A 17,500-nucleotide genomic window follows, 5' to 3' on the forward strand; every position below is an offset into this window, starting at 1 on the left:
CTGTCTTACAGATAACCAGCATAAGTCCCGCAGCACTGGAGTAATATGATCGAATTTTCTCTTTCCACTAATTATTCTAGCAGCGAAGTTCTGTACATGTTGCAATTTAAGTAAATTTTTTCAGATGTATTAGACCAGACTGTGGAACAGTAATAGAGTTTACTAAAGACCAGCGACTAGGAGTATTTATACTCCCCCCTGGATGGGATGCTAGTCCATCGCAGGGTTACCCCGGCATTACGCCGGTACCCATTTATACACCTGGGTGGAGAGAGGCACCGTGAGAGTAAAGTGTCTTGCCTAAGAACACAACGCAATGTTCCCGGCCAGGCCCCGAACCCGGACCACTCGATCCGGAGTCGAGCGCACTACCCATGAGGCCACCGCGCCTCCCGTTATCACTAGTAATAGGGGCAAAATTGGTAAGCTTGACATACGTGGAAGGGATCGCCAATGTCCTCTCTGATAAGGGTAATTCTGCAGCAAAAGAACTCGCCAGAGTCACGAGCAAGCTATTCCGCACAGAGCTGGAAGTAATTGTCTGACCGTTCCTTGCAGAGAGAGTTGAGAACCTGAAAAGCTTCTTAGAATTCCCATCACACTATGTACTCTTGTAAATAGATTTATGTGATTGTAAACTGCTTATTCTCATTTTTCTCTCAAGTTTACGTCGCTTGCCTTCAGTAGCTTAAATTGCGCACTAAACCATGAAACCCTGGACCACACAACTAGGACATTGTGCAGCAAAGGAGCATGCTCATCCAGGATGTCTCTGAAGATGTGATCGTACTTAGCATCAACTTCATCTCCGCATTTTTGTCGCAAAAACGCGATGGCTTTCAATTAGTTCAGTTCATTTCTGCCCTTTCATATCGGACAGGAAAGTATGTATACCTTAATATGATGTAATTTTCCATATCAGGCATATTGTGATATGACAAGTGATGACAAAGGTTGGACACTCGCAGCACGATTTTCAAATGCTGATGCCAAAAACTGGATGCAAGACAATGGTTTATGGTGGTATGACTTGACAAGTGCTTTAGGAGATACTACTGATCCATCACACAATACCGACATGATCTCTGAGGCATTCTGGCTCGTTAACGGAACCGAATTCAAAATCACGCGCAGCGATGATCCCCTGCACACTCCACTGTTACAGACCACAGGCAACTGTCTGGGTGGACAGACATTCAGATCGAAAATAACAAGCTTTGGAGACTTTAGGAGCATTCTTTGGGGCAGTGAAGAATGTAGAGGACGGTGCACTGTGCAATATGGCGGTCAGTACCAAAGTACGCAGGGTTTTGGACAGGCAACCTGTGACGGTCCACTTCAAAATGCCACTAATGTTGGTTTCTGGTGTGACTGGAGTAATGGAGATGGAGCAGTGATGATGATTGGTGGAGGAGGTTCTTCGTGTTCACGTGCTGATCACGGGATTGGAATCACAGAGTCTGACGATCCAGCTTTTGCGAGCGGTTCAATTTATATTTATGAATATGATTTCGGCAACAATGCCTACTACAGTTACCCCTTAACCTCCGGATACTCGTTGAATCTTTGGATTGGTTAAGTATCTTCTTTTCGTTTTCCTCGCTGCTTCATTTGCTTTGGACTTAATTCAGTATGCTCAAAGGTTTATCCTGAACTGTGTTTTTAAAGATTTTCAATGTCTCACACTAAACCAACTCGAGCGTCCTTGAACATCTTTTTTCAGATTCCGATGAATGCATTACCTCCAGCCAAGTTTGTGATCCGCATGCCACCTGTCGGATCACTGATGTATCACATGTTTGCTCCTGTAAGCCTGGATTCCTAGGAGATGGAAAAACATGTATTGGTAAGAAATAGTCATGGGGTTAACATGGTCATCTTCAAGGTATCACTTAAGACATTTACATTCTGTAATGTATTGTTTTCAATGTAAACGTTGAGAGATTGTTAATTTTTTTTTCCTTGGGTGGAAGTGTTCTTCGGCAAATCAAGTACCTCCCTGTTTTAAGGACGATAACCCGACTGCCTTTTTGTGGAGCTTAGAACTGCTGTGCCAGGAATCAAGACATTATTCCTTAGTCCTCTCCAAGACGCAGTAAAACTTTACATGATACACAACTCTCACCAACCTTGTTTGAAAGATGTACTGTCTGTTACAGTACAGCTGAGAATACGAGCCTTTTAGCAACAATTTCGCGGATCGAACTGTGAAAATGACACCGGCGGCATTTTAAAATGGCCAATTTTTGCACGTGCTCCATCTGAGAGCTGTAACAATACTTAAATGAATTTTTGCGACAGGAATCCATGCGTTTACAACTTTCTATTATTCATGTCAAACCCTAAATCGACCAAATCGTTATATGTAGTTCCTCTGGGCATTCGTATTAATACCAAAGCCCGTGGTAACCAACTCGCTTACCTTCACTCACTTTGTCCCATGACATATCCTCATGCGTTAAATATTATTTTCCATAGACATCGACGAGTGCATCTCTTCTCCTTGTGACGCTAATGCAACGTGCCAAAATAATCTTGGCTCTTACTTTTGTTCTTGTAATCCTGGATATGCAGCAAATGGAACAAGATGCGAAGGTAAGTTAGCTTGGGTTTGACGCCCATGACACCTGTCGTAACAGTGATGATTGATATGTTTGGCGGTCCTATAAGCCTGGATTCCTTGGAAATGAAAAAAAAAACATGCAATGTAAAAACTAGCATTTTTTTTCTCGACATCAAGCTTCACTCGTGCAGTCAACATAATCGTCTTGAGGATTTCAAGATATTTGCGTTCTGTACAGTGTTCGTTTTCAACGTAAACTTTGATGGATTTTCAGATTTTGTTCCTCAGGTGGAAATGGAGTTGAGCAAATCGGTTATCTGCTCGCTTTCGGGTGATAAACCTTTCCGCTTAGGTACAGAGTTAAAACAATTTAATTACGAGTTCACGAGAAAAGAGAGCGAATCCCTTGTATTTGGCTCTATCATGTTCCTGTTCAGTTTGTGTTCAAGTAGACCACGGGACCGGAAAACATGGCAAAACTGTCTTATGCACGACCTAAAAAGAAATTTCAACGAATTATCGTGAGGGCACAGGGATTTGTCCTTTCACTTTACATTCTCCGATCTAAATCGATCGCCGACTGGTGAGCGTATTTGGGTTACAGAGCAGGAGATCGTGTTTTCACTAATCAGTCAGGGGAGGGGCCAACATTCAGAATCTTTAAAAACCTTTAAAGGGAGTGATGCCTTTGTAGTGATATCTCTCTTCACGACGGCATTAAGAACCCTACAAGACGCGACACAGTAGTTGAGCCAGTACTGGAAAGACCACAATTATGAAAACTGATTCATCTTTAATTTTCCAGTCGCACTTCCCTTTCTCCCCCCCCCCCTCCCCCCCCCCCCCCCCCCCCTCCTTACCTTTCTTCCTGCATTTTCCAGTTAAGAAGAGTGGTAAGAATGGGGCACTTCACACCCTTAAAAGAATGAGCTTGTATGCAATTACGTGCATTTATTGGATTAAGGTCATCGTAAAATCTACAGCAGCCTTCATGTTTGCTGTGTTGTGTCCTTCCTATAAGCAATAGCAAGTCTTAACACCAACTCACTTCTCGAGGGTGCGGGTTAAAACCATTAATTAAGGGTCTCTCACTGTGTATCTATTTTTATTGATCCAAGGCCTTCCTAAGAATCCCGGCTTCTCCTAACAATGTGGTATATTCTGTGGTAGTGCTATCTTAATATGAAACACCAAAATCTCCATCAGTTCAACTAACGTTATTATTACGATTATGATTGACAATTTAACTATTATAAAATATTGCGATAAAATTGAGAAAACTAGAACCATCTCGGTTGAATGATAACTGAATTTCCGTTAAAAAAGGACGACGTATCGACTAGCCTGCATCACAGGCGGATTAGCGGGGCCCGCGCGATTCATGAGCTCTCGTGCGAAGCGCGAAAACGAGCGCGAATGAATCATGAATGAATTGCGCTGGCTTTGCTAATCCGCCTGTTCTGCAGGCTACGTTTCGATGTTCTCTTAACTATGTTCTCTTACCTTCTCTTCACGTCAAACTGAAAGTAAAAGAAATTGAGCTGACTCGAATATAAATGTAAATGAAGTCATTAGAGACTCAATGGGTTACGCCTGGAGCCCATGAGTAGGAGCGAAAAACAGGCTTGTATTCCTATCTGTTCACGGCGTTTTCACAGACCGATTCATCTTTTAGATTGAATTTCCCGCGAATGAGACTTCCGCAGTAGCCCGATAACCAATCACAACTTGGCGTCATAGAGTCACCGAACCGGAACTGCCTTTGTCGTTGTTGTTCTATTCACTTTTTTACTTATTTATTTATTTATTTATTTACAAAAATTTCACCATAGATGTAATCTGATGATTTGAATAGCGAATAACACTAATGCATCTAAATGACTGTATTTACTAATGCAAGACACTGCGTAGGACAATAGGTTGTTCATAATGTGATCATAAAGGTGACGTAAAGCTGCATGGCTCAGTTAGTTAGTAACAGCAGCAAAAATTGTTTGTAAGCAGCTTATGTCAAGTGTTGAAGATATCAGTATCATAGTAATTAGTAATTGCATTATTATAGGTTAAGCGATTTACAGTTATTTAAGGAGGTTTCAATGAGACGTATTATCTAGATAGTCAGTGAGATATATTTAGAGGCCCTGTGCTGCAGGCTTTCTACTAACATCATTATATAAACAATACCTTGTGGAGACCAAATCTCAGTGGCATAACCTATGTGTGGTCTTATGAAACTCAGATATAAAAGTTGCCTCAAATGACTTTAAGCTATGCCTACGATGGAATCCTAACACTTATAACCTTTAGCTTAAGTAATATCTATGTGATTGTTCCATCTTGGTGTAAGAAGGGACTGCACCTGTTGCAGTAAGCGACGCGTTCAGAGATGGACTACCTGTTTTGAACACCATGAATTTGCTAGTACCATACTCTTCGTGTGTGTGTTGTCTAACGCCCCAGACGGGGCTCCAGTTTATAGTTCGAGAGAGAGAGAGCACTTAAGTATCACAAAAGCCGCACTTTTCTCCTTGGCTCGTTGCTCGTGGCTGCCCATGCCTCAGCCAACTTAGTTTACTAAGATGCGTCGGATCATGCTTGTGCTTCTTTGAGTTTGAGAGTGAAGCTAATTCTTCAAGAAAAACTGTTCCAGTTATCACACCAGAAATTTAACAACGACTTCCGACGATCATGGTGCTCGGACAGGATCATCGGACCTCAATAATTTTATGGGAAATTATCGCTGTTATTTGGCTGATTGCAAGACTGAGTAACGTGAAATCAAATTTAAAGGTTAGAGGAGTGTCTACTGATCATTGTAACTACATAAAGACTAAAGTTTGGTCAAATCCTACCCGCCTGCTTGGATTAAGGCTTATTGTCAACAAGCCGTCGAAGGGCTATATTGGGTCAATATTAACCAGATATCCTAATTCGACGTCTACATTACAGTTAAACCGCCGGACCGAAAGCGGTCACATCAACCCAAACCCTAGACCTGAAAAGTGTGCATCTTCTAACCGAACATTTGCTAAAAACCACCGCAGTCTACGAAGTTCATTTTGCTCCGGTCACCCCAAAACGCAGACTGCAGACCGCGCAGACCAGGGGTAAAATATGGCGTTGAGCTAACCGTAAACAGGCTAACCGAATGTTATTTAGGCCTAATTCAGGCTGAATTTTCATTTTACAGACGGTCTGAACAGTCTGCGCACGGTTTTTCAGTGTCCCATTTTGCTCACAGTTAATGCATATCAAGTGTGCCAATGTACGGCTAATCAATTCACTCAATCAATCTCAAGGAATATAGCTTCACGGAGGTGTTTTCTTTTTTCGGAACTTCCATTTTGCGGTTTGGACAGTAGAGAACTTGCGAGCGAATTCGAAAGTGATGGAAATGATTTACTCGAATTTGGTCAAAATATTGCTTGTGGAGTCTGTGCACAGAGTCTATGCACAGAGTCTATGCACAGAGTCTTCGCTCTGACGAAGGGCTAACGCTCGAAACGTCAGCTTTTAGAATCTCTGTACGGTGGTCAATTTACATTATCAACTCCGTTGATAAACCAAATTTTTGTATGCAAATCAGTATTATATTATAAATCCTCTTGGGGAATCACAAGCTCCAGCGAACAATGATTTGATTACAGAAAGGAATAAATACAGGATAGGAAGAAAGCAGGAGGAGGAATTCTAGCTAACCTATCTTCTGAATTTATATGCAAAAGAATCAAGCCTGTTAAAAGCTACAAAACCATCGAGGTTATTGTATTAGACATCGAGTTGAAAGCGAAAAGTATCATTGTGATTGGCCTGTACAGACCTCCAAAAAGCTTCACATTATCATACCCCCAACAGTTAGAAGAAGAGTTAAATGTTAATGGGACAGACATCACGTCCTACGATAGTATCACCTTGTTGGGAGTTGATGTCGATAACGCTCTAAACTTCTCAACTCTTTAAAGGTGCTATTGTACCTACCGGTTGTAGTACAGTCTGGAACTTTCGCAAGGCTAGTGACTCCAGGAAATAAGAGAGGTTTCAAGAAAGGGTACTTAGGGCCATTTATTGTGATAGTAATTCAACGTATCCTGAACTGCTACAAAGGGCAAAATTACCCACTTAATATAATAGAAGGTTACAGGACATTGCAATTTTAATGTATAAGGTTAAAAACGGCTTGTGTCCAGACTACATTTTTTGGTTGTTTATCATTAGTAGCAATCAGTACAATCTAAAGAAAGAACGATTTTATAATTCCTAGAGTTAACACCTCGGGTTATGGTAAGCATACGGTCAGATACTAAGAGCCATTACTCTGGTCAAAGATTGGTAGGAAATTTAGGGAGACTTAAAACAATAGATCCATTTAAAAGAGTGATCAGTGTTTCGTTCTAACACGAAATTAATGCATGACGTTTTATGAGGCATACGTGACAATGCTTTATGTAATAGATTAATAAGATTGTTGAAGCCGACACTACTAGTCGCAGATTTGAGAGACACCAATGGGTATATGTAAATATTGTTCTTTGTTAATGTCTATTAATCCCGGCATTTGTTAACTACAAGTCTAATCTGTTGATAGATTTCGAATACTTTCCGGTAAACAAGATGATTGAATAAACAGTGAAATATTTGGAACCTTGGCGATTGTTGCGACTAGCAGTACAAACAGGACGGTAAACCTTGCCAAACGTATCTTACCTAATAACTGCATCAACTGCACTCTTTGTAATTCTTAATATTATAATAAATTTTAAGTTTGTGGGTGGGATTATAGAGAGATTATATGGGGGACTTTAGGGGTATTATTAGTTTTTAACAGTAGATAGGTGTCCTTACTTAGCGGGAAACTGCTATTTTACCTGACACTTTAATATCGGTACGACTTCTACGTATCTGATCCCCCATATATTCTTAATTTCTCTCTTTAGCTCCTGGTACTTCTCCAGCTTTTCACCTTCCTTCTCATGCACCCTGTGGTCCCACGGTGACGCAATATCCACACTGATTACCTTATTATTTTCCTTTCAAGTCTACAACAACAATGTCTGGTTTTCTGGCTGCGATGATATGGTAACACTGGATGGACATGTCCCACAAGATCTTAAAACGTTCACAACACTGTCTGGTTGGTGCTCATACCATTTCTCACTTCTTTCTATACCATACTTACAACAGAGGTTCCAGTGCACCAATCTGGCAATATTGTCATGCTTTCTCATTCTGCGCCAGTTTGTTACATTCATTATTTATTATTATTATTATTATTATTATTATTATTATTATATTATTATTATTATTATTATTATTATTATTATTAATCCTTTTGATTTCAAATGCTAGTTCCTGTTACTTTTCAACCCTTTCCTCTTCAGTTCTGGTGATGTTCTAGTCTACTGGTACAGCTATGTCAATAAGTGTCCATTTCTGTGTGTCTTTATGCACTAGAGTAATATCTGGCCGATTATGTTTCAGCACTTTGTCTGTGTAGATAGTCATGTCCCAGGTAATCCTCACTTCTCCATTTTCTGTGGTTGGCAAGTATTGATGGTCATAACACTTGTCATTACACTCTATCCCGTACTTCCTGCACATCTCCCAGTGTACCCGAAGGGCCACCTTGTCGTGTCGCTTCCTATACTCTCTCTGGGGAAGCTTCTTGCAGCCACTGATAATGTGTCGTACTGTTTCAGTGGCATCTCCACACAATCTACACAGTGATGTCTCTGAGGTCTTATCTATGCTGTACTTGATCGAGTTTGTTCTTAAAGCTTGTTCCTGAACAGCAAGAATTAAACCTTCTGTCTTCTCTTTTAAGAATCCAGTCCTGAGCCATCTCCAAGACTCCTCTCCAGCTTCATCTGATATTTGTTGGACAAACGCACCATGTAGGGCTTTCTCCTTCCAGTTTTTAACTTTCTCGTCTCTCCTCCTCCTCTCATAGAGCTGCTGACTCTCTTCTTCAACAATCACTTTCTCCTTCGGCGCAGCTTAACATCCACTCTGTGCTCTCTCTTAGGTAGCCATGAAGGGATTTGCTCTCCCTTGTTACACTCCTCGATGCCGGTCAGTCCTCTTCCCCCTTCCTTTCTCAGCAGGTACAGCCTCAAGATCTTCCTAGTTATTCTATCCATGTTGGCTACGTCCTCCATTGTTTAGTCTACAATCCCTGCACTGTAGCGTACTACACCTACAGCCCAGCTATTGATGCCATGGATCAAATCTCCTCCATTGAGTTTTGATCTCACAACTTCTTGACTCTATTATAATTATTATCATCATCATCATCAGCATCATTATTATTATTATTATTATTATTATTATTATTATTATTATTTTAGATCATGACAAACTGTAACCCCTAGGTCCTTGACAGACGACACACTGTAAGCTATCTAAGTCATCTTGCAGAGCCATGCAGTCATTGATATCTTTGATAACTCTACGACATTTTGAATCGTCAGCAAATAAGGTCATGACATTTGCAATGGCAGCTGGTAGATCATTTATGAACACTTGAAAAAGCAGTGGGCCACGTATACTCCCTTGAGGAACGCCAGACGATACAGGTAGATAAAGACAACGAATGATCATGTACAAGGCAGCGTTGGTGTCGGTTGAGAAGATAACTGCCGGAACACTTCAGAAGCTGGTCACTAATACCATAGTGGCAGAGTTTGTAGAGGAGACAAGGCTGAGATACACTGTTAAAGGTTTTCGCTAGATCTAAGCATACGATACCCGTTTCAAGTCCACTGTCTAGGTTTTGTACAATATCATGATAGAATGTCAATAACTGTGTGACTATTGAACGTCCTTGAACAAACCTATGCTTGCTAACGTTTAGCAAAGCGTAAAAATGGTATTTGATATGATTGAACACACAACATTCTAAAAGATTTGAAATGACATTTAATAATGAGATACGTCTATAGCTTGTTACAAGATGGACCCTTTGCAGTAAAAAAGGGGTCTCAACAAAGCAGTACACAGACGAGTCGGACATACTGACCCACTAAGGCCACAACGTGTGATAGTCTTTATTAGTCTTTAACATTTTGTTGTTAACTGGATCATTCCTTTCACAGTTGATGTGAGATCTTGTGCTGCGTTTAGGCATCGTTCAGAGACAGTCGATGGGAGATACCGCCTTGTTATTGGTCAATCACTACTCTCAGTAAGTTGAAAAATAATTGAATGGGCAAGTTGGAGGAAGCATCCCTGCTCTCGCATGGGAGCCATTCAGAGCCTGTGAAATTTACAATTTTTTTTTTCCAAGAGAATAACTGCTTTGTTGGAATATATCGTAGGGAGGTGCGGTGGCCTCGTGGTTAGAGTGCTGCACTCCGGATCGAGTTGTGCGAGTTCGGGTCCTGGCCGGGGACATTGTGTTGTGTTCTTTGCATTGGCAAGACGCTTTACTCTAGCGGTGCCTCTTACCATCCAGGTGTATAAATGGGTACCGGCGAAATGCTGGGGATAAACCTGCGATGGACTAGCATCCCACCCAGGGGGAGGATTACTCCTAGTCGCTTCATGCTAATGAAACCGGACATAATAAGTGCCGACCTGATGGGCCTTCTGGCTCGTAAGCAGTCTCTACTTTACTTTACTTTACTTTACTTTTGGAATATAACGTAAAATTACATTCTACCATATATATGCTAACCAGGAGGATCTCAAAGTGCCTATAAATCCCAAAACGTTTTTTGCCCAGACGAATCATTGCGTTATGCTGAGCAAAATGGCGCAAAAATGTTTGTTTTTGATCAAAACTGGAATTTTCCATCAATTTTTGCACTACGGTTTTTCTGCCCCACGACCGGGTGAAAGAACGACTGGCACTACTGACTTCCAACCCGTACAGCAGCAACAGGGCAAACAAAGCAAAAGAAGAGGACAGACAACAACAAAACCGAAAGACGTAGTATTTGAAAACTGTTCGGCTGACATCTGTTAAGAGCAGTGACATTTACTAAATGATCTCGAACGACTTCATTCCAGTTTCCAGTTCAGATTCTGAGGTCTCCCAAATACAAGATTACGCGATAGAAGTCAAAGCCTCGCTAAAGTCGAACGATCAAGCCACAGATGTAGAAGAAACGCAAGAGGCCTATGCCGACGAGCCGTTAGCAGGTGCAGAATCGCTAGCGTTACCATGACATGAGCAAAAAAGAAGGACAGAAGAAAAACAATAAAAAACACTCCAAAAGCGCTTCAATGGAGCAACTGCAAACGTTGCAACAGCCACAGACAATACATTTCCCAGGCACTTTTCCACCTCTGACTAGCTCACTCTGAACGAAGCCACAATCAGAGCGATTGAAGTCCGGGTTTTACTTCACAAATTACGCTTGACTCACACCCTTTCTGCGGCTCCGACGGTAATGTGTTTTCAAACCTCGATTTTTCATCATTTTGAGAATTCATAACAAATTCCGGTTTTGACCATACCAAAACAAAACTTTTTGCGCTATTTTGCGTGGCATGATGCAAAGATATCTCTGGACCAAAACAAATTTCGGGTTATAGACACTTAAAAGGCTAACTAAGATCTTGCATTTTGGCACCGGTCATTTTGAAGCTCCAGTTATGCTACTGATTGGCTTGTTCACGTGTGGTTGAAACACTGCGTGTCGATCTATTTGTCCCTTGCCTTGTCACACGTCCTGTCAGAGTTTTCTTTAAGTGAGTTTTTTTCCATGCCAGGCATATTGTGATATGGCAAGTGATGGCAAAGGTTGGACTCTCGCTGCACGTTTCTCAAACGCTGATGCCAAAAACTGGATGCAAGACAATGGCATATGGTGGTATGACTCGAGAACGGCCATTGGGAATACAACTGATCCATCAAGCAACATGGATATGATCTCTGAGGCATTCTGGCTCGTGAACGGCACTGAGTTCAAAATAACGCGCAGTGATGATCCTCAACACACTCCCCTGTTGCAGACCACGGGCAACTGTCTTGGTGGACAGACATTCAGATCGAAAATGACAAGCTTTGGAGACTTCAGGAACATTTTTTGGGGCAGTAACGAATGTAAAGGACGGTGCACAGTGCAATATGGCGGCCAGTACCAAAGTACACAAGGTTTTGAACAGGCAACCTGTAACGATACCCTTAATAAAAATGGCAATCATACCGGCTTCTGGTGTGACTGGGATGCTGGAGATGGAGCGGTTATAATGATTGGTGGAGGAGGATCTTCATGTTCACGAGCTGATCACGGGATTGGAATCACAGAAGCAGACGCTGCAGCATTTGGGACTGTTTCGTCCTATTATGAACACGATTTCGGCTACAACGCATATTACATCCCAACTACGGACTACTCGTTGAACCTGTGGATTTGTTAAGTACTAATCGACCTCTTCAGCCTAGTCCCCTTAGGGTATTTTTGCTGTTTTTTACTGGAAAACTGCTGCAAACACTGCAAAATAGCAGTTTTCATAAAACGTGTTATTTAGAGGCTAAAACGAACGTTTTGCACAATTTTGCAATGGCACTGTAATTTTACCTTTTTTAAAATTTGGTCATGATAAACGTTTTTGCTGGAAAACTGCTGCAAACATTGCAAAATAGTAGTTTTCATAAAACGTGTTATTTATAGGCTAAAACGAACGTTTTGCACAATTTTGCAATGGCACTGTAATTTTAACTTTTTTAAAATTTGGTCAGGATAAACGTTTTTGCTGTTTTTACTGGAAAACTGCTGCAAACACTGCAAAATAGCAGTTTTCATAAAACGTGTTATTTAAAGGCTAAAACGAACGTTTTGCGCAATTTTGCAATGGCACTGTAATTTTAACTTTTTTAAAATTTGGTCATTTTAAACGTTTTTGCTGTTTTTACTGGAAAACTGCTGCAAACACTGCAAAATAGCAGTGAGACTTTTTCCATGTCCTTTACATTAATTCCTGCCACCAAATAATAATTTTCATATAAATCGATTTGTCTACAGAGCACAGTTACGGGGTCTATGGAAAAAAGACAAACAACAAAACTAAAGGGGTCTCTTTCGTTTTCACTTCCTGGCTAAATTCTCTCTAAGATTTCTTCAGTTAGTCAACTACACGGAATATTATTATTGAAATCTACGTCTACAAAAACATGTGCCTCTGATTCTAGTGAAATATGAAAACCACGATGGATATGGGGCTGCGACAATGAGCGATGGCTCAGTACAATAATTGCTATCCGACATTAACTGTTAGTTTGTTCTTAAGTATGTTTGTATCAATTAAAATTGGCCAAAATCTATAACTGACGTGGTTGTAACACCGTTCTGCGTTAACTTTATACCCACGAGTTTTGCTTGACGTGTAAATTTAATTTTTACGGCTGTCTTTTTTACGATCCACCAATAAATTTCTGAACCTACGTCTACTGTAGCAAATAAGGCTGTTTTGCAGAGGACTGAGAATAATTGTCACACCCACTCACAATTCTTTTTCTGGGGTGAGATCGGGCGTCAGCTTGTAAAGGTGCCTCTGGCAGCCACAATCGGTCCATATTTGATCTCATTCACCCACTCAATCAGACTCAACCCACGCATCAATGTCAAAGGAGTGTGGATACCGCGGACGATACAGATGTCTATGAAAATGCTTTTACTATTCTTTCGACTGCTGTCTCTTTGTCACTTTCACTATTGATCACTATATTGGATTATTATCATACTTGAATGAACTGGAACCAAAGTGGAAACCAAAGTAGACAGTAAAGAAACTCATATATATCATGCTGTGTCTTTTAATTTTGTGAAGATCGAGTTTTTATGCAGATAAAGCGAATAAGCAACGTATTGACGAAATGAAAATCAATGCAGAAACTCAGAATGGACACGAAAAGAAAAATTAGTAAGGAACAGCATCAAAATATTATCTGGATCCAATAAAACCGAAACTTACGGAATCTGCACATGGGTGACATGCACAGTGCATTTATACTCTTCTGGTTCAAATCAATGTTTGTTTCGGAATAGTAGTTTCATCTGCCTGTGCCCTATTATTTTTTGAGAGTATGCAAACTCCTTTAGCTCTTTTCAACGGGTAAAATCGGTTTTTTTTTTTTCCGACAAAACTCGAAGGCTCAGTACAACAATCGCGTTACAACATTTACTCTCGTTTTATTTTCAAATATCAATTCAAATTGGCCAAAAGCTATAATTGACACGCTTTTAACGCAGCCTAGCGTTGACCTTACATCGAACCGACCACTTGACAGGTAGACTTCAAGGCCGATTTCAGTCATCAGCCTGGTTGGCCTGGTTTGGCTTGCTGGCTTGTTAAGCCGAGATCCCGAAACCTCTGGGAAAAACACCAATAACACGATTAGCGAGCCAGGGACCCGTTTCTCGAAAGTCGGGAAATTTTTGGTAATTTTTCGGGTGTCACTAGAGAACAGAGAAGTCTTAAGTCATCAAACTCAACAATCATTTTGAGAACTCCAAATTATTACCACTTGAAATTACCCTGAAATAGTTAATTCTGTCAACAATAATCTGGCCTTTTGTTATCTTGAAAACATGACTGTTAAACAATCAAAACAAGCGAGTGGCTTAGCTTGGATACAGTTATCTAGATGCCGGGATCCCCGCCAACTGGGCTAAGATTTTTCCACGTAAAAACGCGGCTATCTTATAAATCTTATTTTCTCCAGCGCAAAATGACGTACAAGTTGATCGATATTCCTCCTTTTATAGAGACTATGAAAGGTATAGCAGCACATGAAGTTGCATAAGTGCGAAAGCGCCTGAGAAAGACAAACTGGATTATTTGACGAATTTTACTTGGATCCAATTTAAAAGTCCCGACTTTCCGCCAGAACACGTTTGCGCCAAATCTAGCTCGCCTCAAGCTGGCTCAGTAGCTCACCCAGAGAACCTCGTCCCCAGGGTCTCTCTGCTTTCCAAAGAAGCAAAACCAAGTAGAGTCCCAGTGAAGAAGTTAAAACATCTTTCACAGAAAAGCAGAAAGCTACAGAGGTATGTACGGCGCCGTTTTAGGAAAGATATAGGAGACTATTGCTAGACCAAAGCTAAATACATACAAAACAAGTGTCAGGTTTGTGCAAAAAATGAGAAGAAAAGCAACTTTTAGAAGAAGAAAAGGTAGGTCTTTATTAAGATATAGGTATCTACTCAGACATGTTTACAATCCGAGGACAGATGAACATCGAAAAAAATGTCTCGGATATTTGAGTTAGTTTGGAAATGAGGTTATGAAAAGGGAGATATCTCTTCACAACACTCCTCCTAATGATATGCGAAGATTAAATAACACGGAATGCCAGCATGTTATTGGCTAGGCGTGCATAAAACACGTGTATGACACTACTGGATAGCTATACTTTGTGTATTGCATTTGCATTATACATAGCATTTACATTTATATGATATGGAAATACCTGGAACAAAGTGTTTTGTTCCCAAAGGGTTTGCACTGGGTACAACATTGTCAGCCGATTTGATCTATTGTTTTAACATTGTGACCCTCGTTAATTTCCCCTTAACAGGGGAGACATCATTTGAATAACAAAAACACTGTTTGTAAACAGTAATCTATTCAACGACACTCCCATTCATGCTCAATTGAACTAAGGAATGGGGTGAAATATCAATCAGTGCCCTTGCACCTATCCGTTACAACTTTACTAACCGACCTAGAATTCCGCCTAGCTTCCCGTTTCTAACTCCCAAGAAACAGAACCCCAAACCTTATCCCCAAAACTTATCCCACTCCTCATCCAAAAAGTTGGTTACAGATATGGTATCAAGATATTGTTTCGCGGAACAGGTTCAAGAATCCTGATGGGACCTCTCATCTGGATTTTCGGAAGGGAATGCGGACACAAAGCGCTTGAGCTCGTTCATGTTCTGCCAGGGATTAATCACATCCGTATCACTCTCGGAGACAGGCCGCGCAGATGCACCATCGGGGTTAAGGACTTTGGCTAACTGGAGATAAATCGCAGTATGTCGACGCGACCAGCCAACATGGTCTATTATATCGGAAAGCGCAGCTCCTTTGAAAGCCAACGTAATTGCACAGCCAGAACGCAAACCATAGAACGTTTCACTTTCGTCCGCACCCATATCCTTAAGGTACCCCTTTAGTCGGGCCTCGGCGGTGGAAGATCTCAATGGTAAATCTTGAATGCCTCCACTTGGTGCTCTTGAGCGAAATAAATAACTACGAGTTAAGTCGACTCTCATCTGGCGAGCTAGTTCAATGTACTGCTCAATACCCCGAATCGGGCAAATGGTGGTGATTCCTACGGATCCCAAAAACGTTCTCATCACCATCCCTCAACGTCTTGCCCCACACGTGGTTGAAGGGGAAACCAACATCAGTAGGGAAACGAAGTATCCCGGACACTTTAACCTAGCCGAGATCACCAGGGCGATCCCCACTAAAAGCATCGTTGTAAAACAGGCAGGGGCCCGTTTTTCGAAAGTCCCAAGAACATTTCGGGCCCGAAAAGCCATCTGTCAAATTGCCAACCGCTCGCTTTCGAAACCCGATATTTGAACATGTTTTTAAGGTAACAAATAGAAAAATAACTGTGCAGTTTGACAAATTAAATCTTCTCCGTTGTTGAGCTACAAAGGGAATTGTGACAATCGAAAATGGCCTGTAAAGTTTCGGGACCTTCGAGAAAGGTGGGATGATAACCGCGTCAGTTTATCAACAAAAAACGGAGTTGCCCGTTTAGATGTTAGTCGAGCCTGAAGCTGCTCATCCTAGGCGTTAAAATAGACTTGGCCAAAAAGTAACTTACAATACTCGTCACATTTGTTTTAACATCCATCCCCGTTTCCCCCTTCCTCCAATGTTGATTTCCACAACTACTAGTAGTCGCCCGAAAAATTCTCACACAACATTGAATTGGGGGAAGGGGGATGTGGTATTACGATCTTGTAACACGATGATTCTGACCATTCGCTAAGTGTTCCAACTAAATATGTCAAGTATTGTAGGTATCGGAGAAGCTGAACATTTACGCACGCATGTGCTGACGGAATGTTTGAAGACAAGACGAGAAAAATATGCAGTATCTCCAGACGTGGCGCTGGAGCGTCGTACCTAACGAGTCATCCCGGGATTTCGGCCCGTGCGATCGCTTTTGGACGCAGTTGGCCCTTCGCTGCCTTCTGCTACCGACCTCGCCTCCCGGTACGGCATTGAGGGAGGGATATGTCGGCGCCTAAACCATAAGAGACAAATTCCACGCCTACTCACAGCTCCAAACCGCCCTTGTCATTACAATTTAACGAAAGATTTCGATGGCTTATATATTCAAGAGAAAAGTCATTTTATCTGTCATATGGTAAGCACTAAAGTCACAAATTACAAAGTGCACGCATGCGCCCTGCCGAAGGTAACATACATGCATGCATAAAACTTTATTTCATCTCGAATTTCAGAATAATATCTTCGAGACATTACAGCTGATATACATAATATATACAGATACATAACTAAATATAAAATAATATTTAAAGATATATTAATCAAAACGAAAAGAAGCAGCACAAAATCCGGCCCTGGATTAGTTTAAAACCAGTAAACTCAGTGGTATGGGAAAAATCAGGTAGCGCATTTCGCAACGTACTTAGTTAATACGTAAGAAAAAGAACTAAGACCATAACTGGTTGTTCTAGGTTTATTGAGGGACAGAATGTAAGTTCCACGAACATCATGCATAAGAAGAGAACGGGAGAGAAAAGGTATTTTTCATATATGCAGGACAAGCCTTTTCTTTCTTTAACTACTTTTATACAATAATACGAGGAAATTTTGAATGCGCTTATTGCATAGAGATGTAGAGTTTGACTTAAGTGGTACGTAAGAGGACAGGTAATCGCCAATATAAATCTCATTACTCTCTTATTTACATTATACCGTTTCTTTGACGAGAAATTACTA

General features: G+C 41.0%; 2 protein-coding genes across 3 annotated transcripts in view; both read left to right on the forward strand.

Annotated features, from left to right (window-relative positions):
- The window catches only part of LOC138046453 (signal peptide, CUB and EGF-like domain-containing protein 2), a 17,013-nt gene extending 9,439 nt beyond the window's left edge, over positions 1-7,574 (forward strand). Inside the window, exons 4-8 of the mRNA XM_068893084.1 lie at positions 954-1,574; positions 1,724-1,846; positions 2,479-2,595; positions 2,838-2,915; positions 7,498-7,574. Of these exons, the coding sequence (XP_068749185.1) occupies positions 954-1,574; positions 1,724-1,846; positions 2,479-2,595; positions 2,838-2,915; positions 7,498-7,574 (1,016 nt within the window). The remainder of the gene's footprint in view (positions 1-953; positions 1,575-1,723; positions 1,847-2,478; positions 2,596-2,837; positions 2,916-7,497) is intronic.
- The window catches only part of LOC138045892 (uncharacterized), a 12,959-nt gene extending 933 nt beyond the window's left edge, over positions 1-12,026 (forward strand). The window contains exons 1-3 of one of the 2 annotated variants that reach the window (XM_068892526.1): positions 2,531-2,595; positions 9,655-9,743; positions 11,276-12,026. In XM_068892526.1, the coding sequence (XP_068748627.1) occupies positions 11,288-11,926 (639 nt within the window). In that variant the 5' untranslated portion in view covers positions 2,531-2,595; positions 9,655-9,743; positions 11,276-11,287 and the 3' untranslated portion in view covers positions 11,927-12,026. Of the gene's footprint in view, positions 1-2,530; positions 2,596-9,654; positions 9,744-11,275 lie in introns of those variants that run through there. The other variant, XM_068892525.1, reaches the window with a different exon arrangement.
- Positions 12,027-17,500: the final 5,474 nt, after the last annotated feature.

Source organism: Montipora capricornis, chromosome 4, assembly GCF_036669925.1.
Source record: "Montipora capricornis isolate CH-2021 chromosome 4, ASM3666992v2, whole genome shotgun sequence".
Classification (NCBI taxonomy): Eukaryota; Metazoa; Cnidaria; class Anthozoa; order Scleractinia; family Acroporidae; genus Montipora; species Montipora capricornis.